Below are 20217 nucleotides of genomic sequence, written 5' to 3'. Positions count from 1 at the left end.
TAAGCATTTTTCAAGGGAATTACAAGACCTTTACACTACTAAAAGAGTATCTTCCCTCCCTTTTTTTTTCTCAGTTTAACTGCAGGGCTGAAGTTTCCAAAATAACTGCAAGGAGGTCTGCACAAACTGAGCATATGCAGTGCAGCTGCAAGAAATTTTTTCACAGTGCAGCTGTCTGTATAGCTGTCCACATACAGCAAGACCATGTATTTCTGTGCTGAAAAAAAATTCTGAAGTTGTTTCACTAGGAACAGAATGGTTTCAGATTATTCACTGTTATTTCAGTGACAGATGAAGTCATACACGAATTTATTCTTTCTGCTTCTTCATTTTTATTTACCCCTACAGACCAAATCTTTTTTACTTTGTTGGCATAAACAGCACAAATTCCATTTATTTGAATAGAAACAAACTCTAATCTGATGTTTGCAGACAAATGTAAACATTGGGAGAAGGTCTGTATTCATTTCATGGTGATGTCAGAGATGGAAGAAGTTTAATTAGCTGAGATGATTACATCATCATTTAAACTTTTCCTATTTCAGTATCTTAATAAAGTAGGTGGGCTACTTTTCTATGGAAATTACATTCCAGGTTAAATCAAATGGATTTCTTAGCTTGCTCAAAAAATAGGAAAAGGATACGGTACATACAAATACATGCTTCAAAAAAACAGGACTGGCATTTCTCCTGAAGTTTTCTTTTTAAAAGCAAAATCCATACATATATTCACATATATTCACATCTGTGTGTAAATAAATATGCATCTACATCTACATCTGCCTAAACACCATTCACATGAATGTAATTTGTTTGATATATTTTCTGATTATTTTAAGTATCTGCCAAGGCAGATTTCAAAGCCTAGTATAAGGCAGGGAATCTGTCTTCATAGGTAATGCATAAATAATATGAAAAATTATTAAACATGCAGTTTAGTTTTCTTTGATGGCTTGTATCTGTGATTCAATCAAAGAAAGAAATAATGCTACAAGAATTTTGTAGCTAATGAAAATGAGGAAGACACCGAATAAATCAGGGATCGAATTCTAAATTCACCTTTTTAAAATATTCAAGACAAAAAGACTGTGAATAGTAAGGGCCCATAATGTTCCAGGAACTGAAATATAAGCTGCAAAGTCAGTGAATTGGTTCTCTTCTCATTTTGAAAGAGTATTCCTGGCCAATTCTTTTTTTTTTTTTTAAATTCTAAGGGTGGGAAAAGCTTTCATATACAATTTCACAGTTTGTAAGCATTTAAAAAAGTTTTTCTATCAATATTTGAGTTTTTCTAATTTTAGTGTTGCATAAATGTAGCAAGTGAGTTTAAAGACAGGCACATTTGTTTTAATCTCTTAAGTATTTCTGTAAGTATTTTGTTAAAATCATCTAGCATCTATTTATTCAAAAAAGCAAAACAGAACTGACTCTTACATCATTCATGTAAGAACAGAAACATAATACATACACTTTCTGCCAGCTGGCCAGAGGTTCAGAGATAATGTTAAGGCTCTTATACAGAGGTTTCTGCTTGCTTATGCAGGTCAGTCAAAATAGTTCAGGTGTGAAGTTCACATATTTGCAAAGATCAGTGAGTCCTTTTTTTGGGTATTAGTCAGTGAATACTTAGGCATAAACTCAAGCAATTTCCCATCTGTTTGCAAACAATAAATGATTGGCAACATGAGTTCAGTACATTCATTTTAAGAAATGAATCACAGAGATCTAAACTTTACCTCCATTTTACTGCAGCACTCTAAGAAGAATCACTCCTCTTTTAACAAAAAGCCTTTTCTGGGAACATTTGTAGTTGAAGAAGAGAAATGGCACATTAACAACAGTTTGACATTCTTATTCATATGCTTCACATTCCTCATCCAGAGAATATCGACTGGGCTTAAAGAAAACATAAACTGCTCTGGAGAGGGAGTGTGAGTAATCTGCATGCTACCTGCAAGGGTTGCATAGAAATAAAGATCTGTGCCTCAAAGTGCAGCACACAAGCTTTCCACTCCTCTGAACCATTTTGTGTTTAAATAAAAAACATGTCTTTGTGGCTATCAGGAAACTCTTAGTAGGAGAAGCTGAGTCATAACTGCCTGTTTAGTTTTAAAAAGTTGCCAGCTTTCTTCAGGCTGAGATAAATAGCAATTTGCTTTGTTCTCGCCTGCTGAAACTCCCCTGCCTCCCCATTCCCACCCCCTCAGGAGCCGAGCCATCAAGTCTGTTTGTTGAGGAATCTTTCTGTTTCCCAAGCTGGCGAGGAGGCTTTCCTCTCCTGAAGTCAGTTCTCAGCAGCTGTTTCATTCCTGCTGCCGAGAAAAAAGAGAGTAACTCAACCTGCAAATTCAGCTATAAGGCTCCCCCCTGCCAACACCTTTTTTTTCCTCCAGTTGTAAAAACCCAACAACCAGGTTTCTTTTGAGGAAAATTAGGCCATCTTCTGATGGCGCTGGGAAAAATAAATGGGGTGGTGGGTTACACTGAAGATTTCTTCCTCTCTGTCTCTCTGCTGAAATGTTCCTGGATATAAAAGTTTCAGGGACTTAACACTTACCCACCCATACTAGTGGGCCTCAGGGAAGTGCGTGCACTACCTTTTTCTATTTCTTTCTCCAGAGGGACTGAAGGCAGGATTGATTTCAAATACACTTAAATGCTGCAGCTACTCCTTCATTGAGACGTCTGGTAGCTGGACAAGGTAGCTTTGTGGCTGCAGGGCAAACCACCTCAAGGCTATGGAGCATCCTGTGCAGGAAGATGGGGAAAAAGGGAGAAGAACTAAGCCCATGCCAATACACCTGTGAAGTTAGCCTCAGCCAAGCAAAGGCTTTCCTGGGTTATAGCTAACTATTGTTCCATTGTGGGAATTTTTGTTTTTAAAAGATGGTTTTCTGGGGAGTACTGGGTTATGGACTGACAGAGGTGTGTTACATTGCTGGCATGGCTGGAGACATCTTCATTTAGATGGCTGCTCTTTAGTTTAAAATGCCTTCTTATTGCTTTGCTCCCTTTCAGACTTGCTGCTCTTTCCTCTCATAGATTTGTATTTTACAATCATACAATCATAGAATCGTTTAGGTTGGAAAAGACCTTTAAGATCATCGAGTCCAACCAGTAACCTAGCACTGCCAAGCCCACCACTAAACCATGTCCCTAAGCACCACATCTACACGGCTTTTAAATACCTGCAGGGACAGTGACTCAACCACTTCCCTGGGCAGCCTGTTCCAATGGTTGATAACCCTTTCAGTAAAGAAAGTTTTCCTATTTCCTCTCATCCTATTGCTTGTCAATTGGGAAAAGAGACCAACACACACCTTGCAGTCCTAGAAGTCCTAGATTCAACTGTGGCAAAACCAAACTCAAGTTTTCAGTGAGGAGCTGAAAGACACCATGGTAGAGATGATGGCAAATGCTTCTGGGGCTTAGCAGCCACCCTTCAATAACCACAAGTTTGTCACAGAAGGTGTTGAGGAAAGTATTTGCATTTAATTGAAGAACTTGATTTATAGCTTCCTGAAGGAAAAAAAAAAAGGGTTAAGCAGAGCAATAGCCAAAGATACCTTGTTCAAGTTGCAAATTATGCATAGACTTAGTAGAGATTAAGGGAATTTTACAAATCTGTGTCGATTAGTTTAGCAGATAAGAGGGCTAGTTTATTGGGTTTATGTTATAAAATGTCTCCTATAACTAAAAGTTCTGATACAGATGCTATCTACCACTTCTGACATACCACAATATTTGCCTCCGGGGATATGCAGCTCATGGTTTGTTAGATGGTTTTATTAATTATTTTGGGGTTTTTTTGCCATGTGACAGAACCTTCCCGTTGGAGATGAAGCCAAAGAGATTGATGGAGTGTGGGTTTTACTTACAAAGCTTGAGTCACCCCATAAAAAGCTGTGTAAGCAAAAGATTAGGTAGTGCCTAAATGAAACACTTGGGAGCTTGTAACAGAGAGAGGAGAAAAGTGTTGCTGCAAAGCAGAGCAACACACACGTAAAATCAGATCAAACGCACAATTCCTTTGCTTTCTGCATGTGACGCATACACAGCCACCCCTCTGGCTTCTCTAAAGGTGAGGTTTCATGATAAATTTAGCTGACCTAAGTCTGTCCTGACACAGGGAAGGGCTGTTCTGCCTTCCCACCCCACTGACAGCAACACCCAGGGACTGGGTCAGGGAGAGCATCTTCCTGGCATCTCACCAAAATGAGGTAAGTGCAGCAGTTGCCATATCTCCATAAAGCAATGATAAAACTGCAGTCTCAGGTGTTCGGCTGCTTTGTGCTGTCAAATCAGAGCCTGCATTTGATCCATTGTTTTGCATCTTTTTTGTTTGGTTGGTTTTTTAAATCTAGCTCATAATATGCAAGAACTTGATCATCCAAGGGGCTAGGGAGTGAGTTTAGGACAGTAATTTCTTATCTGAGAAGAAAATACATAACTTTTCAAACATGGCATATCTTACAATTGCACAGTTACTATTCAATAAAAAAGAACATTAAACCCACCAAATGCCAGAAAGCCAGTTTATCCACTGTGACTTGGCAGCTTGTAATCATGCTCAGTGGGCTGAGGGAAATTGCATTGTCTTTAATTTTATGATTTCTAAAGCAGCAGGAAATGGCATTTTTACAACAATAGGAAGCCCCCCCCATGATAACTTAGTTTGTGTATTAGTTGGGGTCAGTAACAACCGAGGATGGATCTGATTCAGCTTTCTAGAACTGATCAAAGTTAGAGGCCAATACAAAAAACGTCTATTTTTTTGCGCTCTCAGTTTCTTCAGCTGTCAAAGCAGATGCTGAGGGATGGTGAGAAACATGCCAAAACAGGGGGTGAAGTGCTCACTGCATGGGCAATGCCAGCAGGTCCAGCCTGCAGCTCCTGAGTTTCTCTTCACTGCTAGACCTGGGTTGCCTGTGGCAGAGCTGACCCTCAAGCCCAGTATACAGAGTTATGCATGAAATGGGTGCTAATGCTTGTCCTCATTGCAGAGCTGTCAGTAAGTTTTTCCAGAGCCCCTCACTGATGGGCTGCTTTGCTGTGTTGTCAGGCTGTGGAGGAGAACTCTCTGGCCCTTCTGGATCGTTTCAGAGCCCTGGCTACCCCAGCAGATACCCAAGCAATAGGGAATGTATCTGGTACATTCACACAGCACCTGGTAGCAGCATTCAACTTACCATTCAGGAGTTCGACATTGAATATCACCCAAACTGCAGCTACGATGTTTTGGAGGTAAGAGCATTAGAACTACTCCTCAAAAATACACAAGTTACATACTTTGCTGTCTAGAACAGATCATCCCAACAGCTGCAGGAGCAGAACAAACAATTCTACTGCAATTTCCAATTTCTGCTATGGTTGCAGTTAAGTTCCACTGATGTTGTCACAGATGCCACAATGCTCGTGCTATTTTTTGCTTTTATGCCTTTGGTGTCTGTATACCTTAATCAATAATGATGCTAGGCACTGTACACTTTGTAACAACAGACAAAACTGCTTTGAAAAACTCAGTTTTAAAAAGTGCACCCTTTACAGTGAACTAAGTGCAGGGTGCTGTACCACAGAGATAAAATTTCCTGATGTAAAGGAAGATAATGGATCACTGGGGAGGTAACTAAGGTGAGACCTTGTGTAGGACCTTCCAAGGAAGTGGGGAGGTTTATAACCCTGAAAACTATGAAGAATCTTTGTACTCAGAAAAAAAGAATAAAAGAGGCAGTGTCCTAGTCACCTTAGGGCAGTAGAACAAGGAGAAAAGGGATGTCTCTAAGGCTTTACTGACCTTCAAGAGACCTGTAAGACTGGATGGTGCCATTATATATGGCATCTTTGTGCTCATGTTGGGAAGCAGCCAGGTGACCAATCCCAGATAGACTTTGAACAGACTTCCAGTGTAGGAAGAAGGGATGATTTTGCTGACAGATATCCTAACATAAATCAAGGTATTGGGGAAAATTTGTTCATGTCTGGGTGCAAGATCAAAGGTTCTGCCTGGCAGCAAACAGCTTCCCCTGCCAAACTGCAGGCTGGACCTTTATGTACCTTGCCATACACATATTTCCTTACTTTTGTTATAAAATTACACATTCACAGCATGACTGATATAGTTTGCACAGAAGAAATGATGGTTCAGATTTAGTGGGGGAAAAAACCAAAGAACATGGTTAACTATTTTCAGGAGCTGCTTTATCTTCTAATCTTCTCTCCTGTAGTTGTCCAGGCTGAAAATCATACACACAAAAGTTTGAAAAGTGTTAGAAAAAAAGAGGTTCCTGGTGTGTCTTTGACGCAGTGTGTTTCAGTGATCACTAATGTTCCAAACTCCTTTCACTCTCACATTATCTTACCAAGAGTATCCCGTCTACCAATTCTTTGGGTTTTGAAGTCTGCTTTTGCTCATAGTTATCCTTCTGATTTTGCTTTTTCCCTATCTCTGAGTAGTGAGTTCTACCGCTTCCTGTTTTCTTACAAGCCAAATAACTTTCCCGCTTTAATGGGAAGTAAAAATCAGTACTAAAGTAGCTCTGCACCCTGCTGTCCCTCCCTGTCCTGTTAACTCTATCTACTCTCTGAAACAGGCTGTCTTGTAATAAAAATTCTCCAGTAATCACAAAACTTGCTCACCTGGATGCATTTAGCTTTTGCTTAGTAACATCCTCACCCCTTTGACCTGGCAGAGAATTGTAAGAAGATTCTAAGAGATCTTTCCCATTGCAGCACCTTGCTTCTAACTTCATTTTTATACCATAGTTTCTTGAACATTTCTCTCTTGTGCATTTTTCTGTTCTTGTAAAATGCAGCAACTGTCTCCCTTCCCTTCCCTTTGACAACGCCTCCTAAACAAGCTGTCTCTTCTATGTCAGTATCTCAGTACTGCCATGTTTCACCAAGACTGCAAGAATAGTTATGTAAAAATTTTGTGTGGGAAATCCTAAAGTTTTCCCTGCAGCTTCTGCATGCTCAAGTGTTAACACATTCTCCTTTAATCCTCCTCGTTTCTTCTATGACACTGTTGCACACTGTCTTTCTCTCTTCCCCATCATATTCCATTCCTTTTACTAATATCCAGAAGCAAATTTTAAGATGTTCTTAATGATGTTTTCTAGAAATATTTCATGGAAATAGAAGCCATCATTTTGGACACAATGAAAGAGTTAAAAATATTTGTAAAATGGCTTCTATTCAAAATGCATACATAGAGAAAAATGACCATGCCTGCTTTGTTAAATTATGACATATTTTCTTTAATATGGACCAGATTTTTCTAAACTATAAATATACTCTGCCATAGCAAGATGTAGCTCTGAGCTGAAAAGAACCCTGTCAATCTATTGCACTTCCAAATCTTCATTAGACGTTCTGCTCTTCTCATTTAAATATAAAGAAACATCAAGTATTGCCATAATTCTTAATTCTCTGTCAAAGCTGGGCTCTCTTTTTGCTGGCAGTTATATCTGGACAGGGATCAGTTTTATTCCCAGAAAATCTGTGTCATGAGGGTGACCAACAACATAAAAACAGCTTTCTGTTGCTCATAACTCTGGAATGCTGACTGTTAATAATAAATGGAGCTAACGGGGCAGAAGCAAATGATAAGAACAGATTAAAACCATGGGCTTTATGGCAGTGTCCTGTATCCCTGCTATGCCATCCAACATCACTTTATCTCTGGATCAGGTGCTCTGGTCAGACTAAATGTTTTTATTTTTTTTTTTATCTGTCTGCAGCTCAGACATCCTGTGACTCTTTGTGAACCACACCCTGGAATTCATTCTTTCCATCCATTCTGTTTTTCCCTCTTCTTTTTTTTTCATGTGGTAACTATTGGTTTTCCTCTTTGTAGCCAAAAGTAATATTTTATTGTTTTTTGTCATGGAAACACTCTAAATTGTTTTTGTTCCAGCCCTTGTGAAAGCAACTGATTAATTGAACTGGCATAAAGGAGAAAAGAAAATACACTCCTAACTGTAAAGAGAATGCCTTTGACTGTGCTTTTTATTTTGAAATTGTGCAGAAGGTCATTGCCGAACAGTTAATGATGTAAAGGAGACCCACAAACCTCAGATTCCCATCAATATTTCTTCCCCATTCTTAATTCTCTTCTAACAGGTCAACTGTAAGTGTTCAGCTTGGGCCAAGTTAATTTCTGAGGTAATACTACAGAAATCAGCAGGGTTTATGTCAGAGCTGGGTTTGGTCCCCTTGCCCATGGTGTGCAGATGGCCCCAGGGAGCACCAGGGATGATGTGAGAGGCTGGTCTGTGATGCTTATTAGATGCATATTAGAAACTCCTGCTGTTTCCTCTGCCACATAGCTTCTCTGGGCTGGTTTAGATGATTAAGAGCATGTGTTCCTGCTAGATCTCATGCTGTGACTCTGACTCAGGGAGTGTACCACAAACACATTTTAAAATTCACATTTTGAACAGACTTCTTACAAATGCAGCTGTCATTGGGCCTCACAAGCAGCCAAGCAGTAAGATTTTTCTGAAGAGACTGAGCTTCCAGTGGACAAATATGCTTCTTCCCCAGACTGTGACTGCTTCATTACAGATTCTTAATCTGAGCTGTGATTTCATCCATTCTGACTTCTCTTGAATGCCTTGAGACGATTGATTGGACAGGGGAACCATTATCCATTCAAGTCACACAGTGTCCCTGCAGAATGCAAAAAAGTGCTGTCTCAGTCAAAATTAAAACGTTTAAGCTATTAAGCCTGTGTAATCAGCCACTAAACCGAAGTATAGTCTTCTGAACATCTAACAGACTGTGACATTTATAAAAAAATTAATTCCTTGTTTCTTCTGGGGATGCAGACTTCGGCTTGAGGTCTCACATTACCCTGGAGTCACTGAATGTTTTTTCCAGTTACAAAAAAAGTTCTTTCCCTTATACCTCTAACGGTAGAGCAGTGTCAGGCACTGTGAGCAGTTAGTGAGCACACAATCAATCAAATTATGTAGCAATGCACTACACTTAGCCCTGGAGGTGGTGGGACTAGCTCAGCTATTTGTAAGACTTGCTCAGATATTTAGCTTGGACAGAACCCAAACTTCTTCTGAGGTTAAAAAGTATCCAGCAGAGCTTATTAAAATATTGAGTTTCCCCTCATCTAGAAGGGATCAGGGGCAAAAGAGCCATATAGAAGGCTGGTTCTTATAGTACTGCCACTTTCTGTGAGAGATTCATGGACTGCTTTTTTTTCACCTTTTTTATGTTTACCAGACTAGTAAAATATGGGAGCAGACTTGAGATGCTACTGGTGGGAAAATCCTGATGGGATTTGTTGTCTTATCTTCATGTTCCCTGGTTTTGTTGTTAGAACTTGCCATTCTTTAGTTTTGCTTTAGGATTTATACATAATATATGCTGATACAATGAGGATCTATCTATTCCTAGTTCATTTGCTGAAAGACAATACTACACTCTTTATTTGGTGTATCTCTTTTAACGGTTTTCACATTTGAGTTTACTGTCAAGCTGACTTTTGCAGCAGTTGTCCTACCAGGGACATACCAATGGAAGGCAAGAGTCCCTTAATATCAGGTGGCATTTCATTAGCATGCAAGAAAGCAAGAAAATTGAAGGCATTAGGCACCAAAATCACATGTCTGGTTTTGAAAATTGCACTGAGCATGTGTGTTTTCTTCAGCTTTGAGAGGGAAGACTAAGGAAGGTGAGCCTGTTCCACCAGTTATAAATGGGTTCAAACTAAAATCCCACATCTCTTCTGGAAAACAAGAAACAGGATTATCAAGGCTTCATCACTGCCATCTAATTCACTTGAATGGGTTTAAAAATGCATTGTAACTTACACAATACTGCTGATGATATTTAAGAGAATGGTGGTTTTCTAGTTTATAACTGCCTGAGGCACACTCTTCTGAGTAGGAAATAATTATTCATAAAAGTCAAAACCTGTCTTCTATGGGAAATATGCATGATATATATCCTTGTTTCCAAAGAGTATTATTAAAATGTAGTTCACTTGACCAAAATCCCATAATTTCGATGCTGATTCTGTGATTGAAGTCAATAAAATTGCAATTTTTTTTTTTTATCAGAAAGAGTGATAGAATCTAGCCCCAATTTAAAAATCAGACTTAACTGTGCCTTTAAACATACAGGGTGCAAAATATGAGCACAAGTTCCTGCAAAGAGGTACAGTTTGTTTGCACAAGCATACAAAAAAGTGTGGTTTCATATTTCCACAGAAAAAAGGTGCTAACCCCGGAGGGATGGGGGAAGAAGAATGTGGCAGAGTCCGGTGGCAAAGCAGAAAATCCTTATTTAATGCAAGGCTGGTTTGAAATCATCTACAATTTCATACTTGCACCAGGTGGTTCAGATACCAAGTAAACCTGCAGAGAAAATACTAGCTACTTTACATTTCAAAACCTGGAATCACTTTCAATACTTACAGATTTTTTTTCCTCCTAGGTAAACAGTTCTCATATATTCTGTGTGGTAGACAGTCTATTTGAAAAACTGACAGTGTTTCTTCCATTTCTAGGTCTATGGTGGCCCTGATTTCCTCTCTCCTAGACTAGCCCAGCTGTGTGTTTCAAGATCAGCACAGAACCCACTGCGAGTCTCCACTACTGGCAATTCAGCCATTGTCCATTTCAAGACAGATGCAGCAGTGACAGGGAGAGGTTTTAATGCCTCCTGGCAAGAAAATCCGGGCGGTGAGTATACTGATTAATACCATGAGAAATTCAGGAAGTCTGAGAATCGAGGACCAGCCATGCATGCATTTAAAGTAGTCAAACAGCATAGGACTGAAAGCTGCAGGAGAATTTGGGTGTTACTGGATTTGCTAACACTAAGAGATGCTGAAATACACACAGAGGAAAAAATTGTCTAACTACCTGAAATCTAGGCCAATTTATGTATTTTGTAGCAGTCTACCTTGTTGGGGTTTCTTCTCTACATAATTAATCAAGACATCCCTATAATCATAAAAGAACTTTAGCATGCTAGCAGTTCTTCCCACCCACTCACCCAGCCAGGATCCTTTATTACCTGAATGATGCTTTTTGGTTTTAAACTGTAAAGTGAAAAATATCTGAGAATGTGGCTTAACTTGGAGAACTCAGTGGACTCAAAAAATATTTGGAGTAATTAGTAAATATTTGAACTCTATAAGGTTCATCCATTCCCCGTGTGATTATTTGTTCAAAGCTTTACTGGTAATCAGTAAAAGCAGAGACATGCTTAAAAGACCCAACCACATGTCTCTTACATGGGAGTTCTTATGAAAAGGCCAATTATCAGAAAATAATTGCAATGAAAGGTGAGGAGAGGCAGATTTTAATTCTTGCAGTTTTGCTTGATTAAGCACACTGATTCATTAGTTTGTCAAGGTTTATACTTCTCCATTCTCACAAGTTTTATGAGAAAGGCACAAGATTTTTTTAAATAAAAAAAGTCTACAATAGTCCTTTGAATTAATCCCCTTCTGAGATCTGGCGGCTTATTTTTTCTACTTAGGCCCCCTGAAGCTTTCTCATCCCTTTACAGCATCTTGCTTGCTGTACTCCAATGCCCCTCTAACCTTTAAAATACCCACTCACCAGAACACAATAACAGTGTATTTTTTATCCTTCCAGCAGGCTGCCTCCATCTACAGCAGTCACAATGTCTTTCTCTCACCCTCCTCTGTCCCTTTACAACATATAAAAGTCCATTTTGTTTGTGTTAGTCCTTTTGAAAGCCCTGGCACTTCCTGCACAGGATCCATCATTGCAGGCTATTTAGATATTCATGAGCACTGGAATGCTGTTCTGGTCGGAAATACCTGAGGGTGGGGTCCTTAGGAAGCCTTCACTTGCATGGGTGGAGAAGTAGAATCTTGAGGCTTGCAATTGTTGTACTGCTTATGGGGAAAGTGAAGCTCCTAGCTGTCTTGATATTTTCAGAAACTGTTTTCTCACCCCTGTGCTCAGCTAGGCCTAGTCATTGCTTTCTCAGTAGGCTAGGTCTGTGACATTCATATGAATGGTCTTTTTGATTGCTTTTGCAATATGTAGGATAGAGGAAGACAGCACTAATGCTTCAGCCTTTACAACATCTGCTACCAGCCTGTAGCTGGAAAGAAACATTACTCACAAGCATTGTTTTTGCACATTCACCAGTAATGATAATGTTATACTTTCCTGATTAATAGCAATTTCCATTGATTGTTGTTGCAGACAGGAGACTTCAACAGTTGGAGCACTCATCTTACAAAAGTTTAATGTGGAAAACATAAAGATGGAGGTCTTCTTCCCTTAGTTCAAAAGTAGAGGTGGAATCTTGCTAAGCATAAAAGGTTGTGATTAAAGCTGATTATGTCTTTTGCAGGCTGTGGTGGTATTTTCCAAGCTATCAGTGGGGAAATACATTCTCCAAACTATCCTCAACCTTATAATAACAACACAGATTGTTCTTGGGTTATCCAAGTTGACTACAGCCACAGAGTCCTGTTGAATTTCACGGATTTTGACATTGAAAATCACCATTCCTGTAACTATGACAATGTTGCAGTAAGTAACAACAGAAATTTCAAACATTTCCTTAATGAATCTGGTGAAATGCTTGCAAAAAAGGAAGCTTACTGTGCAACCTAGGCTGCAGTTGGTTTCAGACTGGTAGTTGGATAGTCATATTTATTTACTAGTGAGCTAAGGCTTAAATTTACAGCCAAATGGTTCTGATCTAGTTCCCTTTGCTTCACCAATGAAACAGGCTTCACAAATGTATTTCTGCATTCTTTCAGGTTCCCACATATATCTCGAAGGAGCTTTTGTGGAAAGCAGTGCATGCTGCATTCTGGCACCACATTTTTCCTTTTGGTGGTGTGAGTTGCAGTTAGTACTGCAGGAATAACCTCACACATAGATGGCTGTTATTATGACACCGTTTCCTATTTATAGTGCAGTTTACCACAGTTTACTCCAAGCCATAGGATGGACTGCCCACACATTTAATAGATTGCCCACAATCTGTTACAAACTCAGGAGAGAGGGAGGTCTACATCGGGAAGGAATTCTGACTGGCTGGTTTTCTTTATGTATGCACTGTGTATTCAGGTGCTCCTCAGCTGTCTAATTGCTTCATTAGAGCTGCTGCTCTCTTAAAAGCTTCATATTGCTGTTGGTTTGCGTGCTTTTGTTGATGTCACAGGAATTCAAGTTGCTGCTCAATCAGTGCATGACAATGAAGAACACTCCACATCTCCACATGGCCTTTTGGGAGCAGGGACATGAAAACCTGACCTTTGATGTCGGATTGCACTTCACTCACTACAAAGGCGTGTGTGATCAGTACCAGTCGGATAAAGCACGGTGGCTGTAGCCCAAAATCCAACTTTCCTCTCCTTGATAAACTGTCATTCACAGAGAACTCAATTTGGCATGAACTGAGACTTTTTTGAAAACAGCATCAGTTTTAACAGCATTGCCTCGTAAAACTTTTTTGTACTGAACCAGAAAAAAGGAAATGTGTCCCCATTTTGCTGAGCAGAACTGAAGATTTCATTTGGCCACAAAGCTTCTTTGTACAATGTCTGTTCTTTTTTTTCTGGTTCTGAAGCATAAGGAAATATGGTTATGTCTTTTTGTTTAAATTCTTTAACTACATCAAGGGATCACTGAAAGGGAAAATCTGTTGGAAAAACTTCCAAGTCTTCTGCGATATCACACAGGAGTAGAAAATCAGATTGCCTGACAGAAACACGAGCCATCTGAAATGGCAGTACTGGTAAAAATGCCCCTCAAAATTTGCAAATTAAGGGCTAAATTCTGAAAAGACCTGATACACAAGTTTCTCTTTTAAACCTAATGCCAATGGATGTATGTACCTATCTAAACACTTTGTAGAGTACGCAGCTCCATGAGCTCCTTGCAGTTACAGGCACAGCTCCCATTACCTTTATAGGCTGAATATGGGGATGGGGTTTTTAATCACAGAAAGTCATCAGCCCTTCAGCTGGCAGAGGAGATGGCTGTGGCAGAGCTGTTTGCATGAGCAGAGTTTGCAGACCATTGCAGTGCAGTGACACCCTTTTTCCTCTATTGCCATACAAGTATCTGTGGTTTGCTTCTGCTTTTTGGTTTTTTTCTGGAGGTTTTTTTCTTCCTCCTCTGGTGGAGGAGGAAGTTGCCCATCAGCCCCAGCTGTGCAAACATGACTGAAGCAGCAATATGAGCAGGGAGGGAGATTTAAATTTAATGTAGGCATCAATCACTGCCCACCAAGCAGAGAGTGGTGTGAAAATGGATGAGGGACAATACTGATTTGAAGCAAAGAGGGAACGAAGGGCTCTGAGGCTCTGGTGTATGAGGTGGAGAAGAGCTCTTCAGTACTAATGTAGGGAGACCAGCAGGGCAAGGAAGGAGTGGATGGGCTTTCTTTCTTTACCCTATTTGTTACACTTCTTACCAACACCTGGATGTGATTTGTGTTTGTCTCATTCCAAGGCTTGCTATATGCTTCACACATAGGAGAATATAGGAGAATAGGAGAAAAGAGTGAGGGGACAGAGTGTGCCTGGAAACATATAAGTACGTTGTCTGACTGTGAATGGTTTAGGAATTGCATTCCAAAAGCTGCGTAAACGGAAAATATGGACAGCTAGGAAGCTGGTGGGTTGTTTTTCTCTCTCTAATCTAGGAACAACTACTGTGTATGAGTAACACAGTGGTTCCACCCTTTTCTATTTCTTAAATTTGTACTTATCTTCATGGATTTTATTTGCTATCTGAGTTCTCTTGGGGCTCCCCTCCACCCTTGAGTGTACCAATGGCCTTTTCCTTCATCCTTCCCCTTCTAGACCCAATAATTTTTCCCTGCCTTATGACTCAAGATCTTTTTTTTAATTTTTCTACCGTAAATTCCTTTCTATAGGGAACACATGAAAATGTTTTTTTTTTCCTGTAATGTTTTCCACTGCACATTTTTTATGTGACCAAAATGGAGGGAGGGAAGATACTAATGTCTGGTGTTTCTTGGCTTTACGGTAACTTGAAAAAGCCCAGTGCGTTTTTCAGTTCTGCTCAATGATTTCACATGTGAGTCTGAGCACAGATCTGGGTCCAGCCAAATTAATTCTAAGCCCGTAGCGGTAGCCCACGGTGTAACTGCTCTGAGCACCCTCTAGAGTCAATGGATGGAGTGCGCAGACAGCAGTCCAGGCCACCAAAACTCACATTCTTCATTCACTTAGCTGTCTAAATTTACCTGGTTCCTCAGTTTCTATGCCTTGCTTCTGTACTGTATCTGTTCTCAGAACAGATGAGCATCTCCTCATCTGCTAAATGAGGATGTATAGCCTTTACTTTCTCTGATTTCAAATATAACTCTGTAGAACTCTGCATTCTGTAGAATGCAGAAAATCTTTGAGAAGACTTTTTGCTGTCACTGTCACCATACATAAGGAATAAATTTTTACTTTCTCTTTGTGTACCAGCCCATTTCTATCTGGAGAGTGGGTCTTACAACAAATTTGTTTCTTTGAAGGAAAATAGAGGGGAAGAAATTGTGAATACACCATTTCTTACATTTTTTGCCCATGTGTTTAACTGCTATTGTATCTGGTGCTACACCAAGGAGTGCAGGTCAGCAAGAGTTTCAAGTATTTGGAAACTCGAGGCGGATGTGGCTCAGAAGACAGTGCTTGTAGCACAAGGCATTGAAAAGGGGAGGGAGAAATAGTCTGTTCTTTTCAGTGTCTTTGATTGAGTAATTTTTTTTTTCCCTGTTGCAGTATAACAAGTAGTACACAGGAATGTAGATATGTAAGCCTCTGGGAGCCAGAGAGGAGGTATGACTTCATTTATTTCAGGTGTTGGCAGACAGAATCTTCCAAGAGAGGACAGCTAGAAATATGTGGAGTTTTTATGGCTCAGAAGACAAAAATTATCTTTTGTCATGTGCTTTTGAAAAATACGGGACACATTTGACCAAGGCGGCAATGAGTCATTCAGTTATGTTCATTGTGGAAAGGGAAGAGAAGAGCAAATTGCTGCTATGCACAGTGCAAATGAAAACTTGACTCTTAAGTAAGCAGATGTATCATTTTCCTTTACTCATGCAGCCACAGAAATGCATTTCTCAGATGTTTTCAAAACAACTTTAAGAAACTGCAGAGAGACACAACTCTTTCCTGAACTAGTGTGTGAATATTGTGGTTTCTGATCTAGATTCAAGACTGAAGTCCTCCTTATAAAATAGTTTAAGCTAATAAAGAGCGGGTGAGCAAAAATGATGCAGCCATACAATATCCATGTGTTACTGTTCCTGCTTAACTTGTAACTGCAATAACTCCTGAGAGTTGCTGCTGTATCTCACTAATGCTTACACTGAACTGTTGCTTCAGTCAGATTTTTAGGAAGTGTGTAAAGGCTAGGAATCATTTCTGGGTTTCTGAAAGAAGAGACAGTACTATTCTTCAAGCAAGCTGCCCAGAAACAGCAAATACACTTCATTTAGAAAGCATTCCTCTGACTTCATGCTCTTCTCCTAGTATTACCAAAGAAAGAAAGACTTCTTTATTCCAGAAAGCTCTTGGAATTAAGTGCCTACTGAGTCTCTTATTTTACTCATCCTTAATATCTTCCCAAGTGAGAAAGCTCAACTACTAGAGTTTCAACACAGTCCATGTGTCAATGGTCGTATCCTCAGCTTTGCAGAGTGGCACAGATCCATCAAAACCAGCAGTTTACATGAGCTGTACTCAGATTCTCTCTCTACACTCTGTCAATGCAATGCTTATTCTCAGTTCCAGCATTCAGATAAAATCCTCTCACTACTGTCTAGGGAAAGACAGTACCTTAATTTGTAAGGGTTATTTTGTTAGTCATTACTTTTTTTTTGCATTCCATGGTCTGTGGTTTTATAACACCAGGCAGTCTGATTTATACACAGAATATATGTGCAGAGGAAGAATAAACACTACACGCTATGTATTAAAGGGCTGATTGTGGCAGCATGCCAAGAAAGAAATGTTGAATGGATGGATATTTTGGGTCTCTTTACCACGTACTCATTTTTACAGACATTGGAGTACACTTAATACACCATCACAAGGTCCCACACAGCTAGCTAGCGTTATAGGCCCAAGGGCAAATGTTTAATTCATGAATACAGCATTGGCTCTGTAGGGTACGTCAGTGGATTAAGCAGGAGTTTTGTCCTTTGTTTCTCAGCACCGAGGTTTATTTGAGACAAGTCACCTTTCTCTCAGCTACTGTTTTTATATATTATTTTCACTAATGTGTTCAAAGGCTTTTGAATACTGGAGGCAGAAACATTGCATTGTGTTATACAGTCTAGTTAGAAATTTTTAATTCATTGGTGCTGCATTGCACAGACTTTCTGGAATTTGAGGTATTTTGAAGTAAAAGAAGACAATCTTAATAAGAAGTAAATTTCTTCTAACCCAACGGCACTATTTTGCCAAAGTGAGCTTTTAATATGGCTTTTAACATCCTGGCACCTGGATATCTTCCAGTCCTCCTACCCATATTTTTATCCATATTTTTCTTCATTTTCCTATAGGAAGCTGAGTCACAGGTTATATTAAATGATGTGCCTATGGTAATGAGGGACGTTAATGTTGAAACAGGAGCTGAATTCAACTGTTGCCTATCTATCTTAATTCTGTGGCCATTTCCAAAAAATGCACATATTTCAGGCTGAAGCTACTGTAACCTTTGCAACAAAAATGCATCTTCCTCAGTATGTATCTGGTACAGAAGCAACTCTCCTTTAACAATCCAGATATCCCCATACATTTATTGTTTTCTGTTAATGGCTAACATGAGTTCCCGTGTAGCTTTTATTCAGCTAAACCCTACAGGCCCTTCCTCTGTGGGTCATGCAACTGTGCTGATGGCTCCAGTGCTCCTCACTTCTGAAACTAGGCACAAGGGCTCTGAGACTGGCCCATGGCTCCAAACACAGCAGCAACAAATCACATCTGCTGGAGTGCTAGGAAAGATTAGTGGGACATTCTGAGACTGTGGCCATTTTCCCCTCTCTGTGGTTTCTCGTTATAATTTTGATGTTGCATAAACTAGAAACTCACTGGTTTTAGGTTCATTATTCTTCTTTTCCTGATTGTGAAACAGAGAAGAAGGAAACAAAATTATCAGCTGTAATGGGAAAAAAGAGAAGGAAGGCATTTGTAGTAAAATTAAAAGTGAAATTTTGTAAAACGATCTTTGCTTTCTTCCTCCCTTTTTTTAACTTTTCTTTACCCCCTGCTTAAATAACACTTCATGCATATATGTGTAATTCAGCACCCTAAAGCTGTTACAAAGCAGAGATATATGGACTCTGATCCTTGATGCTGGTACGTGTATCTAAAAACCATAATCCTAGTGTCTTCTTTTTTTATACACAGCCATAGCTCCCACTGGTGCACTAGTTGCATGTTAGAGCCAATTTAGAAGCTTTACTGAGGCAAGATGTAGGGTTTAGCTGAATAAAAGCTACACGGGAACTCATGTTAGCCATTAACAGAAAACAATAAATGTATGGGGATATCTGGATTGTTAAAGGAGAGTTGCTTCTGTACCAGATACATACTGAGGAAGATGCATTTTTGTTGCAAAGGTTACAGTAGCTTCAGCCTGAAATATGTGCATTTTTTGGAAATGGCCACAGAATTAAGATAGATAGGCAACGCATAGTTTGTTTGCAGTGCTTATACCCGGGCTGTGTCAGGATCAAAATATATGAAACATAAGAGACTGAATGAAAAAAAAGTCTTCTCAGTACTCCTATTGAAACCAAATACTTCACTTGATCTTTTCATAACAGGTATTTGATGGCCCTAGCAATGAAGCACCTCTTCTTAGAAAACTCTGTGGAACACAGCATCCTCCTCCTATCACATCCTCCAAGAATCTGATGTACATCCGACTGCGCTCTGATACAACCATCCAGCACAGGGGCTTCAGTGCTCGCTTTACCGAAGGTAATTTTGTCATTTACATTAATGCATATTTGTCTAATCGCCAGCTTGTTTGTATTTGACACAATCTTTTAGCACAACTGCTAACTGCAAGTGTTTCTATACACGCAGCATACCAGTGTGTATCTTTAACGGGACTGAATTTTTCCAAATTATAGATTAAAGAATTTAAAATCTAAGGGTCATATTAGATTATTTGATTGGGGAAAAATGTACTTTTTATAGCAAGGCATCTAGCACATATCAGCTGCCTCTTATTCCTCCTCCCTAGAGGGCTAGCTACCCATAACTGTCCTGAGAAAAATGTGCAACTGGCAGTTTCCACAGACTTAGTGACAAAATAACATTTTATATGTCTATCCATGCGCATGAATCTGAAAAGCTATAAAAGAATTCTGTGTGGTGCTGTTGATGAAGCCCATGGATTCAGGTCTGCAAACCCTGCCAAACATCAAATATCCAATTTGTGGAGGACTAATTGGTCTTTTACATGGTTTCCTTTTTAATGAAAAATGACACCAACTGGGCAGAATTTTTCATGAAATTACGTACTATTTGAAGCTTTGTGATTTTCTTTAATTTTTTCATAATAACTTTGGAAACATTTTTTCCCGAAGATACAGCCATTGACTTTTTGCAGAAAATATCCCTTAATCTCATTTTCTTCTCAGGATACTTTTCACTATAAATTAGTTCTTTTCCCAGAATTTTTTTTTCTTTGAAAATATTGTGAAAAATTATAAAGAGGAGGAACTTGCATCAGCAAAAATCTCAGGAACCCCAATTATTGAGGTACTAGTTAGATACCTAGTTCTGACCAACAGTTATGACAGCCTAATCTGTTAAACATTCTCAGAACACATTTACTGCACAAAGCATGCCTGGTGAGCAAGTGCTCCCTACCTCGGATGCAGGTAACCCAGGTTCCCTCTTCCTGAGAAAACCCTGTAAGTCCTGTCTCCTTCTGGATGTTTGAGGCAACACAGCACAATAAATGAATCTCAGTCTTTAGTACCTAACTCCCCACCCTGCTGTTTAAAGCAGCTGTGTGTTCGACTCAGATCTGAGGGGTTTATGATGAGTCATGCTTAGAAATGAGGCATGGCAGCACCATTAGCCACAGTTATGCAGTCAGTCAAGCTGTTGCATATGTGCAACATTTCACACAATTGCAGTTTTGTTGACACAGCAAACAAGAGGATCATGCCAATGCAATGTGATGCCATCCTTGGGCATTGGAAGGT

General features: G+C 39.5%; 1 protein-coding gene across 1 annotated transcript in view; it reads left to right on the top strand.

The window, feature by feature from the left end:
* Positions 1–20217, top strand: part of CUBN (cubilin) — a gene marked incomplete at both ends in the record, with an annotated part of 146140 nt that overhangs the window by 63054 nt on the left and 62869 nt on the right. The window contains 4 exons of the mRNA XM_082015338.1: positions 5063–5244; positions 10526–10700; positions 12358–12539; positions 18820–18976. Of these exons, the coding sequence (XP_081871464.1) occupies positions 5063–5244; positions 10526–10700; positions 12358–12539; positions 18820–18976 (696 nt within the window). The remainder of the gene's footprint in view (positions 1–5062; positions 5245–10525; positions 10701–12357; positions 12540–18819; positions 18977–20217) is intronic.

Source organism: Phaethon aethereus, assembly GCF_964289735.1.
Source record: "Phaethon aethereus genome assembly, chromosome: 2".
Taxonomy (NCBI): domain Eukaryota; kingdom Metazoa; phylum Chordata; class Aves; order Phaethontiformes; family Phaethontidae; genus Phaethon; species Phaethon aethereus.
Note: the sequence above shows the minus strand (reverse complement) of the source record. Positions and strands in the feature narration are given on the sequence as shown.